At 47.0% G+C, this 20,784-nt stretch overlaps 1 protein-coding gene across 4 annotated transcripts in view; it reads right to left on the bottom strand.

Moving 5' to 3' along the window:
- The window catches only part of ENPP6 (ectonucleotide pyrophosphatase/phosphodiesterase 6), a 105,693-nt gene that overhangs the window by 65,713 nt on the left and 19,196 nt on the right, over window positions 1–20,784 (bottom strand). The window contains exon 1 of one of the 4 annotated variants that reach the window (XM_020876535.2): window positions 14,628–14,938. The exons of the other annotated variants lie outside the window; for them this stretch is intronic. Within the exon in view, the coding sequence (XP_020732194.2) occupies window positions 14,628–14,868 (241 nt within the window). The 5' untranslated portion in view covers window positions 14,869–14,938. Of the gene's footprint in view, window positions 1–14,627; window positions 14,939–20,784 lie in introns of those variants that run through there. 4 annotated transcript variants of the gene reach the window in all.

Raw genomic sequence — 20,784 nt, 5'->3', positions numbered from 1 at the left:
AACACTGCGCCACCAGGGAAGTCCCAGAAGTTGACTTGCAGCTGGTTCAGCAGGCACAAAAACCAAAATAAGACAGAACTCTGTATTTCTCAAGTGAGCATAAAAGCAGACGTGCCAAATGTTAACAGTGAGAGAGGCACAGCACACAGATACTCATAATACTATTTCCACATTTCTGTAGCTTATAGAAACCTGGGGGATAGCCACATGATGGAACATTTCTTGGCAATTAAAAGGAGCAAACTATGGACACCTGCCACCCGGTGACTGAACTTCACAAACAGTTCAGTCCAATTCAGTCGCTCAGTTGTGTCCGATTCTTTGCAACCCCATGGACTGTAGCGCACCAGGCTTCCCTGTCCATCACCAACTCCTGGAACTTACTCAAACTCATGTCCATTGCATTGGTGATGCCATCCAACCATCTCACCCTCTATCGTCCCCTCCTCCTCCCGTCTTCAAGCTTTCCCAGCATCAGGGTCTTTTCCAATGAGTCAACTCTTGTCAACTCTTCCCATCAGGTGGCCAAAGTATTGCAGTTTCAGCTTCAGCATCAGACCTTCCAATGAATATTCAGGACTGATTTCCTTTAGGATGGACTGGTTTGATCTCCTTGCAGTCCAAGGGACTCTCAAGAGTCTTCTCCAACTGCACAGTTGAAAAGCATCAATTCTTCGGCACTCAGCTTTCTTTATAGTCCAACTCTCACATCCGTACATGACTACTGGATGAAAAACCATAACTTTGACTAGATGGACCTTTGTTGGCAAAGTAATCTCTCTGCTTTTTAATATGCTGTCTAGGTTGGTCATAGCTTTTCTTCCAAGGAGTAAGTGTCTTTTAATTTCATGGCAGCAATCACCATCTGCAGTGATTTTGGAGCCCAAGAAAATAAAGTCTTTCACTGTTTCCATTGTTTTCCCATCTATTTGCCATGAAGTGATGGGATGAGATGTCATGATCTTAGTGTTTTGAATGTTGAATTTTAAGTCAACTTTTTCACTCTCCTCTTTCACTTTCATCAAGAGGCTCTTTAGTTCCTCTTCACTTTCTGCCATAAGGGTGTCATCTGCATATCTGAAGTTATTGATATTTCTCCCAGCAATCTTGATTCTAGCTTGTGCTTCATCCAGCCTGGCATTTCACATGATGTACTCTGCATATAAGTTAAATAAGCAGGGTAACAATGTACAGCCTTGATGTACTCCTTTCCTGATTTGGAACCAGTCTGTTGTTCAAAAATAGTATGCTCAGTAAAAGAAGCAAGACTCAAGGGATCATGTATTGAATGACTCCATTTATGTGAAATATCCATAAAAGGCAAAACTAAAAAGACATGAAGTAGACAAAGTAGTGGTGATCTGGGGCAGAGGTAGTGACAAATGGGAATCAACAGTAAGTGTGCATGAGGGGTGAGACCTCATGAGGGATGAGACCACCGAAATGGGGAGAGAGAATAAGCAAAGACCGGAGAACAAGGGCCACACGGAGCCTCCGTGTGAAGGGGTTAGCAGAAGAGAAGTCAGCAGAAGTTAGTATAAAGGTGGATTGAGAGGAGGGAGGAAATTTGGGAACCAATGAAGAGTCTGTCAAAAGCAGGGATGGTCAAAAGATAAATTCCGCAGAGAGAAGCTGAAAGATGGCACTGGATGTTGCTATTAGAAGGTCTGGCCTGTTAGGCTGTTTCAGAGGCTGAGCACCCAGCAGCTCCGCGTGCCTGGCTAGCCAGCAGGCCCCACGCTGGAAGAGTGGACTGAAGTCGATATATTAATCATAAATAGTTCCTCAAGGCTACACCTTGAATTGCTCCCTGGAATTCCAGAGGAATTGCAGGGAAATTCCTCCCTGGCTGCCCTTCTTTCCTTGCCACAGTTCTATGCGGGGATTTCTCCAGTGAAACAGGGGGGCATGGAGTCCATTAGTTTTTTTCCCCCCAAAGAATTATTAAACTTTTTTCCTCTGGGAAATTGATAGTGAAGGATGTGATTTTAAGTAAAACTTTCTGGCCTAGGATTCTAACCCCTCCCCGCGCACCCCGCTCCCCAATCCTACCTCAAACCAGGTGACTTTCCTCTTTTTAAAATCATACTCTGGGGGCTTCCCTGGTGGCAGCTCAGTGGTAAAGAATCTGCCTGCCAATGCAGGAGACTCGGGTTTGATCCCTGACCGGGGTTGATCTCACCAGTTGGAGCAACTAAGCCCGTTGGGCCACAACTACTGACCCTGTGCCCTGCAGCCTGGAGCCGCCACTCCTGAGCCCGCGTGCTGCAACTGGTGAAGCTCACACACCCTAGAGCCCGAGCGTCACAGCAAGGAAGCCGCTGCACTCAGCCCCACAATGCAACTAGAGATTAGCCCCTGCTCGCTGCAACTAGAGAAAAGCAACGAAGACCCAGCACAGCCAAATATAAATAAATAAATAAAATTATTATAAAAAGAAGATGATACCATTTTTACAGGGTCTCTGGTAGTCCTTAAAAAAAAATCACAACTATGCATCTTAACAGGGCAAGGCATGAGTGTAAGAACAACATTCATCCTTTGAAAAGTGAGTGTATGGCTGTCCGGCTTCAAATGCTAACTACAGCTACAGTGCCCTTTGGGTTCAGTAGCCACAGCTGTCCAGAGGGCGCCCGGGGCAATAACAACACTCTCTTCCCTTTGACGTGCATCAAGGTCGGAAAGTTCCAGGGGCAACAGAACTGGTCACAACAGGAGACGCCCCTGGCAGCCCAGTGGTTAACTCTCCGCCCTCCCAGTGCAGGGGGCACGGGTTTGATCTCTAGTCAGGGAACTGTGATCCCACGTGCTGCTCAATACAACACTGAGCCAAACAAACAATAAATAAAAATGTTGTAAAGAAGAACTTGGGTTAAAAAAAAAGAGAAGCAATCATGACAATACATATGACAGAGGACCTCGTCACAGCATTTAAACCCACTCCTTGGGTCCCTCAAGCTAAGAGGGGGCTTCCCCATAGCTCAGATGGTAAAGAATCCACCTGTAGTGGAGGAGACCTGGGTTCAATCCCTGGGTCAGGAAGATCCCCTGGAGAAGGGCATGGCAACCCATGCCAGTATTCTTGCTGGGAGAATCCCATGGACAGAGGAGTCTGGCGGGCTACAGTCCACGGGGTCGCAGAGAGTCAGACACGACTGAGTGACCAACACTGCTATTTGGAGCCCTTGACCCCCTCATTTTTTTTTTCAGGAAAGAAACTTGAACCCAGAAAGACTTTGAAGCCACAGGATTTAGAAGCCACCGTAGCCAGACTAGAACTAATACCTCTTGCTTCTAATCACCCTTCTTGCCAAGACATCATCAAAAGACAGAGAAAAAGCGAGCGGGCCACGCCCAGGGTGAGGAGCTGGTCAGCACCAGGGTGGGCACCCAAACGCGGAGAGAAAGGGGGCTCGTGCGAGGGGACAGGCGGTTCACCAGAAAGACTAGAAAACAGGGTAAAGTCAAACACAAGGTAATCTTGTTTTGATAGAAGCACTGCCTTTTTATTTCACGTTACTAAGAAATTCATATTCTGCTGACCACGAAACCACCTGAGGTGGAAGCTGGGTAAAAAGGATACCTTCTACCTCACACCATTCTCCCGAGGGAACTGCTATTTCTGAAAACTTTTCCATACTCCTGGTTATAAATGACTTAAACTCCCAAACCTAAAATCTCTTGGGAAGAAGACTGAAGTTGTTTTAAGCCACCACAACGCTGAAGTCCTCCCCGGTTTGGAATTTAGTGGAAAGGTAAGCCATAAGGAGTTTCCAATTGGCTATCTACTCACTTCTTAAAACATTTGACAGAGTGTGCAAAATACTTAATTATACACACTTCTACTTTGCATTTCGGAAACCTATCCTGAACTGGTGTGGACTGGGGCTGGGGAGAAGGGGGCTGTCGGGCTGCTTTTAGGCAGTGTTTGCAGCATCCATTCGGATTTTTCATCCACTGTGGAACTACAAAGCTCCCCCATGGTGGCCTAGCCTCAAGGTCTGCCTTTCTGTAAGAAGTAGGGGGTGTGATGGGAAAGAGAATTTAAAAGGAAATGGGCTGAGTATTTAGGATAAAGCAGTTTCCAAGTAACTTTAGTGAAAGTGCTCGTTGCTCAATTGTATCTGACTCTTTGCGACTCTGTGGACTGTAGCCCGCCAGGCTCCTCTGTCCACGGGATTCTCCAGGCCAGAATACTGGAGTGGGTTGCCATTTCCTTCTCCAGGGGACCTTCCCAACCCAGGGATTGAACCCAGGTCTCCTGCATTGCAGGCAGATTCTTTACCATTTGAGCCACTGGGGAAGTCCTAAGTAACTCTAACACACACAAAGGGATGCTTACTGAGTTCCTACCAAGTGTCAGGGTACATGAGACACTTGAGCTAAGGTCCTGCCCTCACTGGGACCGCCAGGCCCTCCCAGGCCCCAGAACCAAGTGAACGAACGAACACCTGGTCCGGGGTCACTGCGATGGCCTGTGTCAGTGTCCCAGATGTGGCTTGTCAAAAGAGGCCTGTTTAAACCATGCCATACAACTGTTCAGCCGTGGCCGACTGAGATAAGTAGCTAAGTGTCTGAGGTTGAATCCTCTCTTTTATACTCAACCCCAGAAGCGCTTATTGTTCATATTGTCCATTGAGACACATAAAGGAGGGTTTAAAAGCAGAGTTGTCCCTGAGGTTCTTGGTCTGGAAGAAGCCTGGATGGGCAGGGACACACGCACTGTGGCATGTGTGTGTGCAGGCGTGTGTCGTGTGCATAATGAATGCAACTACGAGGTCTCCAGCTGAGGGGCAGACACTTGGACGGCCACAGGACAGCGTTGCGCTCAGAGCCACTTCCTTGAAAGCAGGAGGTCCCAACAGGAACACAGGATGCTGTTCTCACAGGTTCTGCCAGCCTGGGGCTCTGTGAGCTTGAATGAGCGATTTCATATCTCCCAGCCTCAGTTTCCTCAGATATAAAACCAGGGTAACCAGGCCTGCCTTACAGGGTTTTCTGAGGATGGACTGAAATCCGATTTGAAAGCACCTCGCACTATGTACTGTAGATACACAGATGTAGAAATCTGGTAGGCACTCGGGAAATGTACATTCTGTTCCCTCTTGACTGAATCTGGCTGCTTGTAACAAAGGAGGACAACAGGCGTGCTGCTGAGACATAGGCCTCCATTGTATCACAGATTCTGAGTCCAGCGACCAGAGGCAGCGTGGCCAAGATGCTGAGGAATGGATGGGGGGTGCAGAAGTCCTCTGCTCTGGTCCTGATTTACCCATTTCCTGGCTAGGTAACCTCGGACTAACTGCTTACCCTCCCGAGATTTGAGCTCTCTCATCTGCGAATTTGCCCTTTACATAGCTTCCAAGGGGATTATAAAGATCATTTGAAGATATCAAGATTAGAAAGGAAGAAGTAACTGTTTTTATTTGCAGCAAATAGGATCTTGAAGATCCTTGCGATGCAGAAAATCCCGAGGAATCCACAAAATTCAATTAGAGCTAATAAACAAATTCAGCAAGGTAGCGAGATGCAAGATCAACACCCAGAAAGCCACTGAGTTTTCATATACTACAAAAGTGAAATTAAGAAAATAATTCCATTCATAATAAAATAAAAAATAAAATGCCTAGAAGTTTTTTTTAAAAGAAGGGAAAGACTTGTGTGCTGAAAATTATAAAGCATTGTGGGAACACTTTGGAACCTGAAAGGATGTCCCATGTTTGTGGATCAAAAAATTTAATATTGTTACATTGGTAATACGTCCTAAATTGTTGTATAGATTCAATACAACACCTAAGAAAATCCTAGCTCGAGTTTTTTTTCCCCCAGAAATTGAAAAGTTCATACTAAAACTCATTTGGAAATATAAGTGACTCAAGATAGCCAAAACAATCTTCAAGAAGTACAAAGTGGAAAAACATACACATCCCAATTTCACAACTTACTACAAAGCTACAGTGATCATGACCGCATGGTCCTAGTATTAGGACAAACAGAGAGAGTTAAACTGAGAGCCCAGGAATAAACTCTAACATTCATGGTCAGTTGATTTTCTACAAAAATGTCAAGAAAATTCAGCAGGAAAGAAATTATTATATCAACAAATGGTGCCAGAACAGTTATCTCACACCATACACAAAAATTAGCTCCACATGTATCGTGAACCTAGATGTAAGAACTAAAAGTATAAAACTCTCAGAAGACTAATGACTCAGGGCTGAAGTCCCAATGCCTTAGGACTGGGTATGTGGTCCAGGACCTTTGCAAAATCATAGAGGAGGAAAAGAGGTCACATCACCACCCACCCAGTAAAGACTGAAACTGAATCTCCACTGAGCCCAGTGTGATGGAGGTCAGAGTCAGATTGAGATTTACTTATTTTTTATTGCAGTAAAATATCTGTAATATAAAACTTACCACTTGAACCACTTTTAAGTATACAGTTAAATGGTAGGAAGAACATTCACTTTGTGTGTGCAACCATCAGCACCACCCATCTCTAGAACTTTTTATTATCCCAAACTGAAACTCTGTCTCATTCAGCATTAACTCCTTATTCCCCCAGCCCCTGATAACCACCTTCCACTCACTATCTCTGTGAATTTGACGATTCTGGGTACCGCAGGTTAAGTGGAATTAAACAATCTATCTATTTTTGTGTATGGCTTAGTTGACTTAGAATGTTTTCAAGTTTACCCATTTAGATGTTTTTTTTTTAAAAGAAGATCAAGAAATGAACAATTTCTAATATACTCAATGGACATGAGTTTGAGTAAACTCCAGGAGTTGGTGATGGATGGGCAGGGAGGCCTGCCGAGCTGCAGTCCATGGGGTCGCAGAGTCGGACATGACTGAACAACTGAACTGACTGAACCAATACACTCAAGTCTGTGAACTTGGATCCACTTTACATACAGATGGACTTATTCATCTTCCCCTAATTCTGGTCAAATTCTTATCTGATCCTGAAATTGTTTCTCTGATCCTCCACACCCAACTAGTCTTGCCAGTTCCCTATCAGACCCCCGACCCCAGGTTCACTCTGGAGACTTGACTCTGAGGCTCCTTAACTCTCCCCTTGGACTTGGATGGCCTTGCCCAAATCCACACAGCTCAGAAATGTCAGAGTAATTGTCTCAAAGCCCAGCTCTGCTCTCCAAACGCTCCATCATTCCCGCCTCCCCACCCAGCCTTTTCTCCAGGTTTCAATTCCTCCCTCAAATCCTGGTGGCTCAGGTGATAAAGAGTCTGCCTGCAACGTGGGAGACCTGGGTTTGATCCCTGGGTTGGGAAGGTCCCCTGGAAAAGGAAATGGCAACCCATTCCAGTATTCTTGCCTGGAGATTACCCATGAACAGAAGAGCCTGGTGGGCTACAGTCCATGGAGTCGCAAAGAGTTGGACGTGACTGAACGACTAACACTTTCACTTTCCCACACCCTTCAGGCTTTACTCAAATACCATCACCTCAGCAAACCTCCTCAGAAGTGGTCCCTGCACCCTCTGTCCCTGTTCTGTCCTGGCCTGTGACTTCACACACTCTGAGCTGTTCAGCTTCATTACAAGCTCATCCAAGACAGAGGACATGTCCCTTCAGAAGAGCAGTCTCACCTAGAAAACGTTTGCATAGCCCTGCATAAGGAGTGATCATACACAAATGTACATTATGAATTTATGTCAAAGTTACATGTTGCTGTAATAATTGCCAGATTCAGTGGTTCAGACAGTAAGCAATATAGGAGTCAGCAAATGAATGAAAATGGGATCTCAAAGCACTACCCAGCTCTGAAAAGTGACCATCTTTGGGTCAAGGCCGTATGGGGGGTGGGGGGCCTCTTACTTTGGCCTGAAAGAGAAAGATGGGTTGGAAGGCAGCTGCAGCTGGGCTGGGATTGAGGCTGGGGCTGCAGGGAGGATGGGAGGAGAGCCTTCCAGAAGTAAGAAGTGGTATCAGCCAAGGGAAGGACAGGACGTTCTGGGAGAGGCCTCCAACCCAAATGGGGAAGTAAAGAGGTCACTCTCCAGAGTTTCCATTCCCACAGGGGTGTCACAATTGGCTGACCAAACCCCAATGATCCCCGCATTTGAAGGGTAGGAGCCAGTCTGTGTCCACTGATGGAATCTCCTCAGGCATGATTCACCACATAGCTGGCTGCTGGGTTCAAAAGTCCAACAGGTGGTTGAGAATCGGATAAATTAAAAAAGGCATTTTTGTTTTCATTGGATTGTTTTAGCTTCCAGCAGCTGTTGACACAGTCTGAGAGTGAACTCTCTGGAACACGATTTTGCTTCTTATCTGTTCCATCAGAACTCGGGAGGTTATTCCAGGCTCATGAAGAAGAGCAGCCATTCTCTGAGGATCATCCAGACCCGGGGAAGTGGGGAGGGTGGCTGAGCTGAGCCCCAAACATCCCCATCCCCACCCCCACCCCCACCACACACAACCTTCTAGAGGCTTCCACCTCCCCCTTGACCAGATCTTGATGAAATCTACACAGAAGGCTTCTTCGAATCCCATCTCTACTTCACCTTACACATCTTGGCAGATGTTCCTGAGGCCGAGGGAAAGCCAAAGCTGTCCAGCAGGGAAGCCCCACCAGGACAGAGTGGAGTGCTGAAGGGCGCTGGTCAAGTGGCAAGCATGGATAAACAGGCAGGAAGGACCAGAAAGGACGGCTCAGCTTCCAGCCCCGTGCATCTGAGGGAGGCCGTCCTTTCAGCTGGGAAGCTCTGCTGCAGGTCCCACTTGTCCTGCTGCCACGGTCCTGGCACCGCAGGAGCACCCACTTTTCCAGGCAGGTGCCCAGGGGAAGTCACTTCCTCAGGGCACGAAGGATGGGCAATACCCTTCACACAAGCCTGTCTGCGATTTCAGCCTGGGCGGCCCTCGTCCAGGTGCATGTGACCCGGCTCTCAAGCCCCTTCTCCTCGTAGGAAAGGGTCAAAGACAGGAGGAGGTCACGATCAAGCAACCAGATCCAACACGGGACCCCAAGGAGCCCCAGACCTGCCCCAGGGTCCCCTCCTGGGAGACCATGGACACAATGGCCTTACTCATGGATGGGGACTCTGAAACCTGAGTAGGTGTTGTTGAAAGTGTCTCTGAAATAAACGTTGACCTGCTGACTCAGGCTCCCTCCGAATCCATTTGAGGTACTCTCTAACCCATCTGTGGCAAAGCAGTTGTGATGGGGCAGCCGAGGCAGCAGGCCTGCATCCCCTCGGTCAGCAGCGGGGAGACGGGAGTGAGACGGGAGACCCGCCTGGGGTGGGGACTGCCTGGCTGTGTGTGGGGAACCTCCTGAAGGAGGGCTTGCTGTGATCAGAATCAAAGACTTTCAGCGCGCCTTTAAGCTCTGCCCGCCACCCTCGCCAGCCCCTCCTGCCGGGAATGTGTTTCTTGAAGCTAGACGAACCCCTGTAACAAGAGCGCCCTGGAGTCACCGTGGACGCCAAGAGAAACAGGCTTTTTGAAAAGTGGCACTTCAGTGTAGACAGGTCTGGTGGTGGGAGCTGAAATAATGACGCGCTGAGAGAGGTTACTTTCGTAAATTCTTGGAAGATGCTTTTTTCCTGCAGCCTTGAGCCTCTGAGGGTTCCTAACCCATTCAGCCACCCGGACACCTCCCACACCCACTCCTCAGCATCCACTACGCACGCTGTAGTTTTAAGTGGAAACGTGAAAGGATGTCATTAGGTGTCTCTGGGAAGTAAGGGACAAAATTCAGACAAAAGTTCATGCAGTTGAGAAGACAGATTTAACTGTGTGTCAGCGAGAAATATCCTCTACCAGCGGTGGGGCAAGTGGAAAGACAAGTCCACGTACTGGGGTCCACTGGGACCCACAGGAGCAATTTCTGTCTTGGACCCCCATCATTTTTCTACATGTTTCTGGAACTCTCCTTCACTGTACTGTCTTTGATCCCCTCAAGGGCCAGGTCCAGGTGAATATCCTAATCCAACCTGAAAACTAGTCTGATGAAAATTGACTTCATCAAACAAACAGCTATCCAAGCTTTCCCATCTCTGCTCATAGGAGCCCCAGACTTCTGAATTTCTTGTTGCCTTGGAATTGACTCAGGTTCCCTTCCTCTTAGCTCTTCCATAGTCACTCATACTCAGTCAGCAAGTTCTGCCTCAAGGGCATGCCTCAAATTCGACTTTTCACTTACAGTCCATCGTAAAGAATAGATGCTCAAGGTACATCATTGCAGCCCTAGTTACTATTGTAACTAGTGTTGTAACCGGGACATGAAAGCATCAACATCCATCAATAGAGGAATGGATAGAGAAGATAAAGTACATATATACAATGCAATATTACTCAGTCACAAAAATGAACGAGATTGTAGTGATGGGAATGGACCTAGAGTCTGTCACGCAAAGTGAAGTAAGTCAGAAAGAGAAAAACAAATATCCTATATTAACACACACACAAATATGTATGGAAGCCAGAAAAATGGTACAGATTTACCTATTTGCAGGGCAGGAATAGAAGCACAGATACAGAGAAGGGACATGTTGACACAGACGGGGAAGAGGAGGATGGGACAAATTGGGAGACTAGCATTGACATATACACGCTTGCATGAGACCTCAGTCAAGTCCGACTCCTTGTGACCCCATGGACTGTACCTAACCGGGCTCCACTGTCCATGGGATTCTCCAGGCAAGAATACTGGAGTGGGTTGCCACTTCCTTCTCTAGGGGATCTTCCCAACACAGAGATTGATTGTGCATCTCCTGCGTCTCCTGCATTGACAGATGGATTCTTTACCAATGTGCCTCCTGGAAAGCCCTATATATACACTAGCGTCTGTAAAATAGATCCAGGGGAGGGGAGGTCAGGGAGCCAGGAGGCCAAGTCCACGCTGCTTGTGCTAGAGGCTCACAGAGAGGCCCCCAGGTGAAACCTTGAATTCTGCAGAAGGTTGAGGATGTGGGCTTTTTTCAAAATGTGATTTCTCAAGTACTATCTACATTGATTTCCTTTGGCCCAAGTGACAGCTGGTTTTAATTTAAATCAGCTATTTTCTTGAAAGCAAGGGAAATCTTACCTTATCCCATAATCCCTCACTCCAGAATGTGGGGCCTTGCTATCTAGGAAGAATTCGCTTCAGGTGGCATTTCTAGGAGGGTGGTCAGAAGTGTAGCAGCACAGATATTAATTTTAAGTAGTTAACTTTCTTGGTTTTGCCTTGATTCCAGTAGATGATTAATCAAGTGCCTTTGTCCAGGCTCCGGCTGCCTTCTGGACTGGGCATAAGGAGACCTCTGTCTGTGGATTCCAGGTCATACGCACCACCTTCTGGACATGCCAGGACTGGAGTCAGCGCCATGCTGGTCCCTGTGTGACATGTGGACCGCTGGAGCCTGCCCTCGGATCTCAGCCCTGACACTAATGCCCGGTGTCTGGAGGGAAGCACCCAGTCTCCCAGCACTTTATTTGGTAGTTCAGTCACTCAGTCGTGTCCAACTCCTTGTGACCCTATGTGACCCCACTGTAGTCCACCAGGCTCCTGTGTCCATGGGATTCTCCAAGCAATAATACTAGAGTGGGTTGCCATTTCCTCCCCCAGGGTATCTTCCCAACCCAGGGATCGAACCTGAGTCTCTTCCATCTCCTGCACCGGCCGGCAAATTCCACTGCTGAGCCACCGGGGAAGCCATATTTGTCCTGCTGCAAATACATTTTGGGCTTCCCCAGTGGCACTAGTGGTAAAGAGTCCTCCTGCAAATGCAGGAGATGCAAGAGACTCAGGTTCGATCCCTGGATTGGGACAATCTCCTGGGGGAGAAAATGGCAACCCACTCCAATATTCTCGCCTGGAGAATCCCATGGACAGAGGAGCCTGGAGGGCTACGGTCCTCTGTAGCAAATAGGCAGACACGACTGAGCACACAGCACGCGCAACACACACAGACCGCCCAAGAAGTGCCATCCTGACTTGTTCTCATTTCATGCCTGCTTCTGGCAGCAGCTGAGATTCTGGCCTGATGAGGACCCAGAAACTAGGGAAACTGAGGTTCAGGGCACAGTGATGACTTGCGCCTGAAGTCTTCCCGACCCTGCGAGGACTCCCACCACCTTCTCCCAGCTTCAAGACCAAGTTCTTTCCGGTAATCCATCATTCCTCATTACACAAAGAGAACGCCAAGGGCTTTATGTGGTACGGGCAATAATTCACGTAAGGAAGTGAGATTATAGTCCATCTTAGGGATTCCGAGGAACCTTAAGGCAGTGTGTATTTTGATACCAAAGAGATCTAGCATGATTCTTTTGTTGGTTCATAAAATGCTCAAATGCTCAAACCCTAAGTGCAATGCCCAACAGATATATCCTTCCTTATATATATATGTATATGTATGTGTGTGTGTGTATATATATATATATATATATATATATATATAAAGAGGAATTTTTCAGTATCAGGTGGAAAAATAAGCATGGACATTGGGGGAAATAGTCTAGATTTCACCCTGAGTCAGGTCCAGGGCAGCGGACATGACAGCAGCCTCACGGCCGGGCATCACCCAGCCCACAGTCCTGCTCCAAGCCTTATGTCTGCTCACTGTGTATAAGGCAAGCCACACCCAAAGACATCTGCACATGAACATGTCTTGCGGGACACATCCTATACATAATATTGCTTCCAGAGAAGTAAAAAAAGGGGAGGGGCTTCCCTGGTGGCTCAGTGGTAAAGAACCTGCCTGCCAATGCAGGAGACACGGGTTTAAGCCCCGGTCCGGGAAGATCCCACATGCCGCGGGGCATCTGAACCCATGCGTGTGCGTCACAACCGCTGAGCCTGTGCTCTGGAGCCTGGGAGCGGCAACAACCGAGCCCTAGTGCTGCCGCTACTGAAGCCTGCACGTTTGAAAGTGAAGATCTCTGTCACACATTCCTGGGATCTGCACTGTCCCCCCAAGAAAAGAGCCATGGCTCTTTTCTGTCATGGCTAGACCAGAGACGAGACGATACCCACAGCCTGACAAGAAAGTGTCTGCGTGATGGAGGCTTTGTGCCAATTCGTCCTCGCAGGGACATCAGGAACAGGGGCGTCTGATGAACAAAGGGTCGTGTCACTGGCTTGGCTTCTCTTGGAGACTGTAATGGTCCCTTTTTGCTCACTGGAGTCTGGCTTGCTCAGACTGGATTTTCTTCATCTTTTACTGACACTGAGAAAAGCGCACGTGGATTGAGTCTCCCGGCAAGGCTCTGAAAGACAGCTGCTGTGGGGGGTGGTCTGCGTGTGTGAAAACCCCCGGACGGACACAGTGGAAGCTGGCCTGCAACACACAATAGCATCTATGTGTGGCCCAGCAGCCAGCAAACAGCTTCCTTCCCTGCAAGGGGAGAGCCGTGCCAAGTGAGGACAAGAAGATCTTAGAGATGCTGATCATTTGTCTGTCGGAGGGAGATGTTTCAAAATGGACAAATAATTTCCTTGCTGTGTGCAGTCTGGATTTTCTTTCCTCTCCATGCCCTTACTTCTAATTCCCAAACTCTCTCCCCTCCTTCATTTTATAGCATTTTGATATACACATGCGTTCAGTCTCCATGTATGAAGACAGACATAGCAATTTATCTTTCCAGAATCCTGGGGCTTTGCTGTTCTGTGAAGATCCATAATGAAACACAAGAATTCTCATTCCCTTCCTGTTAACATAATTCATGGAGTTTTCCCCTGCGCTCAGAGCACAGAGCACAGAGCTAAGTCCTACATAAGCATCATCAATAACAGTGCATTCTTACCAGCGTCCCTGGACAGTTTGCTAAATTCCTTCTGAGTGCCTCTTGCTGGCCCTTACAGTGGTTAACTGGTAAACACACTGGAAGCTAGGAATCCCATTGTGCCATCGGGATGTACATTCTGTGACACAGATAGAGGACCGAGTTCATGGAATCACATTTGGTGTGCCTGCAATCCTAGGCAAAGTTTATCTTGAGGCAAAAGTCAGCTTTCCCAAACATCGGCACAGTCTGAGTGAGCTGGGGTTTTGGGCTTTGTTTTCTTAACAGATGCTAGAAGTTAAAAACAGGAATCTGAACTATGCATTAGTTTTTTCTTCTCCATGTCATTTTACCTGGCCCGAAAAGGCAAAAGAAGGAGCAAGTAGTGTTGCTAAGTAATAGTTTAGGATATGACCTGAATACTCCCTCCGAGCCATCCAGGAATCCCACGTGTAACTTTCATAGCCCAACAAGCCAAAACAGTTCCAGGATGACAGATGACTGCGGAGCAAAAGGGACAGAAGGAATTTGATACAAACGAAGACCTGTTGGCTTTTTAAATTTCAACTTAGAAAATATGGAGTTGGCTAGAATTTTTAATTTGCAAAACAAATAACCACTTTAACCATCATCTAATCATAGAGTCCTCTGTTCTCCACACTGCAAAGCCAAAACAGGTCCTAGGGAATAACTTTAGGAAAATAACACACTCATGCACCAAAAAAAAAAAAAAAAAGGAATCTCAGCCGAGAACACGCTCTTCTTGCCTACCCCTGGGCTCCCCAAAGACGAAGGCAGACTGAAACCTTAAACATGATTCGAATGCCAGGAGCTCACTGTTCCTGACAGACTCCAGCCCAGCCTCCCCACCCAGAGGAGGACAGGGTACTCACCGGTCATGAGGCTGTAGTAATTGGGATAGGAGAGACTGGGAAAGTCCGGGGTCAAGTAATCCACTTTGACCCCTCTGCTCACAATCTCTGTGAACCCAGGCAAGGACTCCAGGGCCTCATTGCTGATGTAGTCTGCTCGGAAGCCGTCCAGCAGAAACAACAGGAGTTTCCGGCGGGCCGAGGCTGGCTGCGCCAGGCTGAGCACGAGGGCCAGCAGGAGGATCCCCAGCTTCCCTGCCATGCCACCAGGAGCCTGCCCCAGCCAAGGATATGCAGAGACTGCAGCTATTCTCTCTTCTAGGGGCTGGACCTTGACTACTGGCCTTCCTGAGCCAAGTTCACTTTCAGAATTTAAAGGTACAGCACCCCCTTTTAAAAACGTCTAGGCTCACCCTTTACTAGCAAGTCTGGAGATGGACTCCTTCAGAGAAGTCAGGTTCCCAAACCACCTGGGATGAACACCAGGGGAGAGAGAGAGTGCAACTCTTAAACCACAAAGGTGCCCGGAGCCAACAAGTAAGATCCCACCCAAGACAAGGTCACCAGGAGAAAACCTGACAGGCAAGGCGGATCCGGTTTTCAGGGATTCTGAAAAGCTGCCCTGGCGCTAACCTCAAAGATGATATCTGTATTTCTGATGCTTGCTTCAATAGACTACTCCCTAATTTCTGTGACACAGGCAGAAGGCCTTCCCCGATCTCTTTCCAAATCAGAATCAATTTAGAACTTTAATCACTAAGTTTCCCGGCTTGTGGTATCTTATGAGATTATCCAAGATGAAAGGAGTGTTTTAATTTAAACTCCTTCGCTGGTATTTTAGTTTTAGTTTGTTTGGCAAATGCATTTATGCCCTTGGTACTAATATGCATGATTGCTCATAATACCCTAATCATAAAATAGCATAAAGAACCTGATCATATAAAGACCCTAATAGACATAGAGCCTTTTTGGGGGGTGAAGGAGTCCTATTAGAAAACACAAGAAAAATTATTCTAAAAGTGGTTATTGGGTTAACGTTTGCTTGCTGTGTTTTCACTCTTAATGTGTTAAGGTTGTGTTATGGAAACCATTGGTAATACAGTTAAAGATCTAGAAAACTAAGAGCTTAGCCCTAGTGTAGTAATAATGAAATGGTTGTTAACTGTCAACCAGGAGTGCTAGGCAGAGGCTGCCTCACTGAAGCGGCAGAGTCTGTGTGGGGTAAACTTCTTAGATAAACGCAACTGACAACTTCTGCAGAAGGATTAATTTTTGTGTTAACAAGGTTATACTTCTACTCTGTACTGTTGCCCTATGAGACTGCCACCTTTCAGTTAAGGTCACCATAGAAATGGAAAATAGGTTTACATTCACCTGACTTGCATAAAATGTTAATAGGCCCCAAGGCCAGAAGATACTGTACAAGACCCTCATAAACAACGAAGTATGCAGAAAACACCCTGGTTTCGTGAAGGACAAGCTGATGTAATGTTAAACTATCTTCCCCTTAGAAATGTACTAACAGGGTATAAAAGCTACGGTAAAAAATAAAGCATTGCCAGACCCTGCCAGACCCTGCTGCACACCGCCGTCTGGTCACTCTCTCTCTCTCTCTCTCTTTCCCTCACAGACTTGGCCCCATCAAGGCTGGTCTCCCGTCTCTCTCTCTCGCCGACGCCGTTCATCCTGACGGTACCCCCTAGATCCTGCCGAGGCTGGACCCCGGCACAAAGGGGCACTTGCCGTGGGTGCTTGCCATCTATTGTACCTCTACAATGGCGAAATCACGCGATGCTGTGGCGCTGACCTCTGACCTCCCCCCTCCCAAGGAGTCTAGGGTGGAGATGAGGAATGAGTGCCTCAGGAATGAGGTACTCTGTACTCCAGGAAACTGGCAGGGAAGGTCTTCGGATGGTGGTCAGATATTTTCAGGAGCTGGTTTCCCCTCATATCCAGTTGTTTCCTCATATTCAGAAAAGCACTAAAATACTTCTGCTAGTTACTGTATCTCGTGACTAGCAGAAGCTCCACGAGAACAGAAGAAACTCTACCAAAAAAAAAAAAAAGTGCTTGATGGCATGTACTCCCCCTTCGCCAGAATCACATATACACTGCCCGTCCCCCCGACCTCTTTGGAGCAGTTTCCAAGAGCTATCAGAGGTGCTGTGTCCAAGCTGCAGTCCTCATTTTACCCCAAATAAAACTCAACTCGCAACGCTCACAGTGTGCATCATTTTTAGTCGACAGTTATGGCGACCAGTGAAGAGACCCAGAGTGGACTTCCCTCCTTTACCTGAACTCTACGAGGACCCCGAGGCTTGGTACCACCAGCAGCCCCTCGAGCCCATCCACCTCCTCGGGAGTGCAGACAAATTTGGGGAAGTCTCCTTTGGCTCTAGGATCTCCCGCAGGGGCTGAGGATCCTGAGTTCTTGTTTTGTTTTTCTAATATGGGGAGAGGGACCAGAGCCCTGCCCACTGACTTTGCTATTGGCCACAGGCCCCAGGTCTCTGGGGACAGAGCATGGAGGGCACTCACTAGGACCAGGTCCCTCCATTCCCGGTGATCTGGGGCCAAGAGCACTGGAGGCAGAGCCGGCCTGGAACCCCACCGCCCTGGCCCCGGCCGGCTCCATCCCTACACTGGAGGTGCAACCCTCAGGCTCCTGGGCACCTGAATCCTCAAGGCAGCTAAGCCTGGGGCCCTGCCCTGTCTTTTCATCACGTGATCTTCCCAACCACAGAGACCTCTCATTCCTGCTGCAAGTGAACCCTGGAGCAGTGAGGTGGGAATAGAGACAGGAGAACTCCAGAAGAAAAAGATACACAGAAGAACTGTACAAAAAAGATGTGCATGACCCAGATAATCACCATGGTGTGATCACTCACCTAGAGCTAGACATCATGGAATGTGAAGTCAAGTGGGCCTTAGGAAGCATCACTACAAACAAAGCTAGTGGAGTTGATGGAATTCCAGTTGAGCTATTTCAAATCCTGAAAGATGATGCTGTGAAAGTGCTGCACTCAATATGCCAGCAAATTTGGAATACTCAGCAGTGGCCACAGGACTAGAAAAGGTCAGTTTTCATTCCAATCCCAAAGAAAGGCAATGTCAAAGAATGCTCAAACTACCGCATAATTGCACTCATCTCATACGCTAGTAAAGTAATGCTCAAAATTCTCCAAGCCAGGCTTCCGCAATACATGAACCGTGAACTTCCAGATGTTCAAGCTAGTTTTAGAAAAGGCAGAGAAACGAGAGATCAAATTGCCAACATCTGCTAGATCATCCAAAAAGCAAGAGAGTTCCAGAAAAACATCTACTTCTGCTTTATTGACTATGCCAAAGCCTTTGACTGTGTGGTTAACAATAAACTGTGGAAAATTCTGAAAGAGATGGAAATACCAGATCACATGACCTACCTCTTGAGAAATCTGCATGCAGGTCAGGAAGCAACAGTTAGAACTGGACATGGAACAACAGACTGCTTCCAAATTGGAAAAGGAGTACGTCAAGGCTGTATATTGTCACCCTGCTTATTTAACCTATATGCAGAGTACATCATGTGAAATGCTGGGCTGGAAGAAGCACAATCTGGAATTAAGATTGCTGGGAGAAATATCAATAACCTCAGATATGCAGATGACACCACCTTTATGGCAGAAAGTGAAGAACTAAGGAGCGTCTTGAGGAAAGTGAAAGAGGAGAGTGAAGAAGTTGGCTTAAAGCTCAACATTCAGAAAACTAAGATCATGGCATCCGGTCCCATCACTTCATGGCAAATAGATGGGGAAACAGCGGAACAGTGTTAGACTTTATTTTTTTGGGCTCCAAAATCACTGCAAATGGTGACTGCAGCCATGAAATTAAAAGATGCTTACTACTTGGAAGGAAAGTTATGACCAACCTAGATAGCATATTAAAAAGCAGAGATATTACTTTGTCAACAAAGGTCAGTTTAGTCAAGGCTATGGTTTTTCCAGTAGTCATGTATGGATTCGAGAATTGGACTATAAAGAAAGCTGAACACCAAAGAATTGATGCTTTTGAACTGTGATGTTGTAGAAGACTCTTGCGAGTCCCTTGTACTGCAAGGAGATCCAACCAGTCCATCCTAACGGAGATCAGTCCTGGGTTTGATTGGAAGGACAGATGTTGAAGCTGAAACTCCAGTATACTTTGGCCACCTCATGCGTAGAGCTGACTCATTGATGCTGGGAAATATTGAGGGCAGGAGGAGAAGGGGATGACAGAGGATGAGATGGTTGGATGGCATTACCGACTCAATGGACATGAGTTTGGGTGGACTCCAGGAGTTGGTGGACAGGGAGGCCTGGCATGCTGCGATTCATGGGTTCGCAAAGAGTCGGACATGACTGAGTGACTAAACTGAACTGAAGAACTCCAGAGGCACTCCTGGTCCAGGGCTTACCTGCCCCTTAGGGCCAGATGACACCTGCTGCCCACCCAGGACTCTCTACTGCCTGGGAGGGCATAGGGGTATCACACACTTCCCTGAGGCCCCTTGCAGTAGCTCACACCCTCTATTTATTTAAGAATGTATGATTCCAAGATCAAATGGCAAAGTTCAACAATGCAAAACTGCAGTTACTTTTGCATGAACCTAATAGATGGGATCCTCTCACCTGGCCAACTGATAATACCTTCTCTGACCCTTGTCATTAAGTTTCTTTTCAGCTCATAAGGCTCAATCAAAACAATGAGCCAAGTCTCAATCAAAACCTATGACCTCTCGTCTATTAAAAGGAAACCCCCCCTTCACCGGCCCCACATTATGAGATGGGCTTAGACAGTTAACAACAGGCTTTGGTCATTTAAGTTTAAAAGCTCCTCAATTTTGGGAACAATTAAATCACACTGTGGAAAATTCTGAAGGAGATGGGAATACCAGACCACCTGACCTGCCTCTTGAGAAACCTGTAAGCAGGTCAGAAAGCAACAGTTAGAACTGGACATGGAACAATAAACTGATTCCAAATAGGAAAAGGAGTACATCATGGCTTATTTATGTCACCCTGCTTATTTAACTTCTATGCAGAGTACATCATGAGAAACACTGGGCTGGAGGAAGCACAACTGGAATCAAGATTGCCGGGAGAAATATCAATAACCTCAGATATGCAGATGTTACCACCTTTATGGCAGAGAGTGAAGAGGAACTAAAAAGCCTCTTGATGAAAGTGAAAGAGGAGAGTGAAAAAGTTGGCTTAAAGCTTAACATTCATAAAACTAAGATCAAGGCATCTGGTCCCATCACCTCATGGGAAATAGATGGGGAGACAGTGGAAACAGTGTCAGACTTTATTTTGGGGGGCTCCAAAATCACTACAAATGGTGACTACAGCCATGAAATTAAAAGACGCTTACTCTTTGGAAGGAAAGTTATGACCAACCTAGATAGCATATTAAAAAGCAGACATTAAAAAAAAAAAAAGTAGAGATGCTACTTTGTCAGCAAAGGTCCATCTAGTCAAGGCTATGGTTTTTCCAGTGGTCATGTATGGATGTGAGAGTTGGACAGTGAAGAAAGCTGAGCGACGAAAAATTGATGCTTTTGAACTATGGTGTTGGAGAAGACTCTTAAGAGTCCCTTGGACTGCAAGGAGATCCAACCAATCCATCCTAAAGGAAATCAGTCCTGAATATTCATTGGAAGGACTGATGCTGAAGCTGAAACTCCAATACTTTGGTCACCTGATGTGAAGAACTGACTCAACTGAAAAGACCCTGATGCTGGGAGGGATTGGGGGCAGGAGGAGAAGGGACGACAGAGGATGAGATGGCTGGATGGCATCACCGACTCGATGGGCATGAGTTTGAGTACACTCCGGGAGTTTGTGATAGACAGGGAGGCCTGGCGTGCTGTGATTCATGGGGTCGCAAAGAGTCGAACATGACTGAGCAACTGACCCAAACTGAAGGATAATCAGCCTAGTAACATTGGGAAACTAGGCTGGGTGCCTTATGAGCAGTGCCTACATATTATTACCCTTAGAGACAGTGATCAGTATGGAACTGACTCGGCAGATGACCAGAGAGTCACTGGGTTGCACCAAATGGGACTCTGTGGGTTTGTGGTACTAATTTATGACCTTGGCTTCCACCTGGATGGACAGGAAAGTGTACCCTGGGATTTGCATGGTGACTGACTCTTGTG

This window comes from Odocoileus virginianus, chromosome 32, assembly GCF_023699985.2.
Source record: "Odocoileus virginianus isolate 20LAN1187 ecotype Illinois chromosome 32, Ovbor_1.2, whole genome shotgun sequence".
NCBI classification, from domain to species: Eukaryota; Metazoa; Chordata; class Mammalia; order Artiodactyla; family Cervidae; genus Odocoileus; species Odocoileus virginianus.
This window is presented reverse-complemented; position numbering and strand designations above follow the sequence as displayed.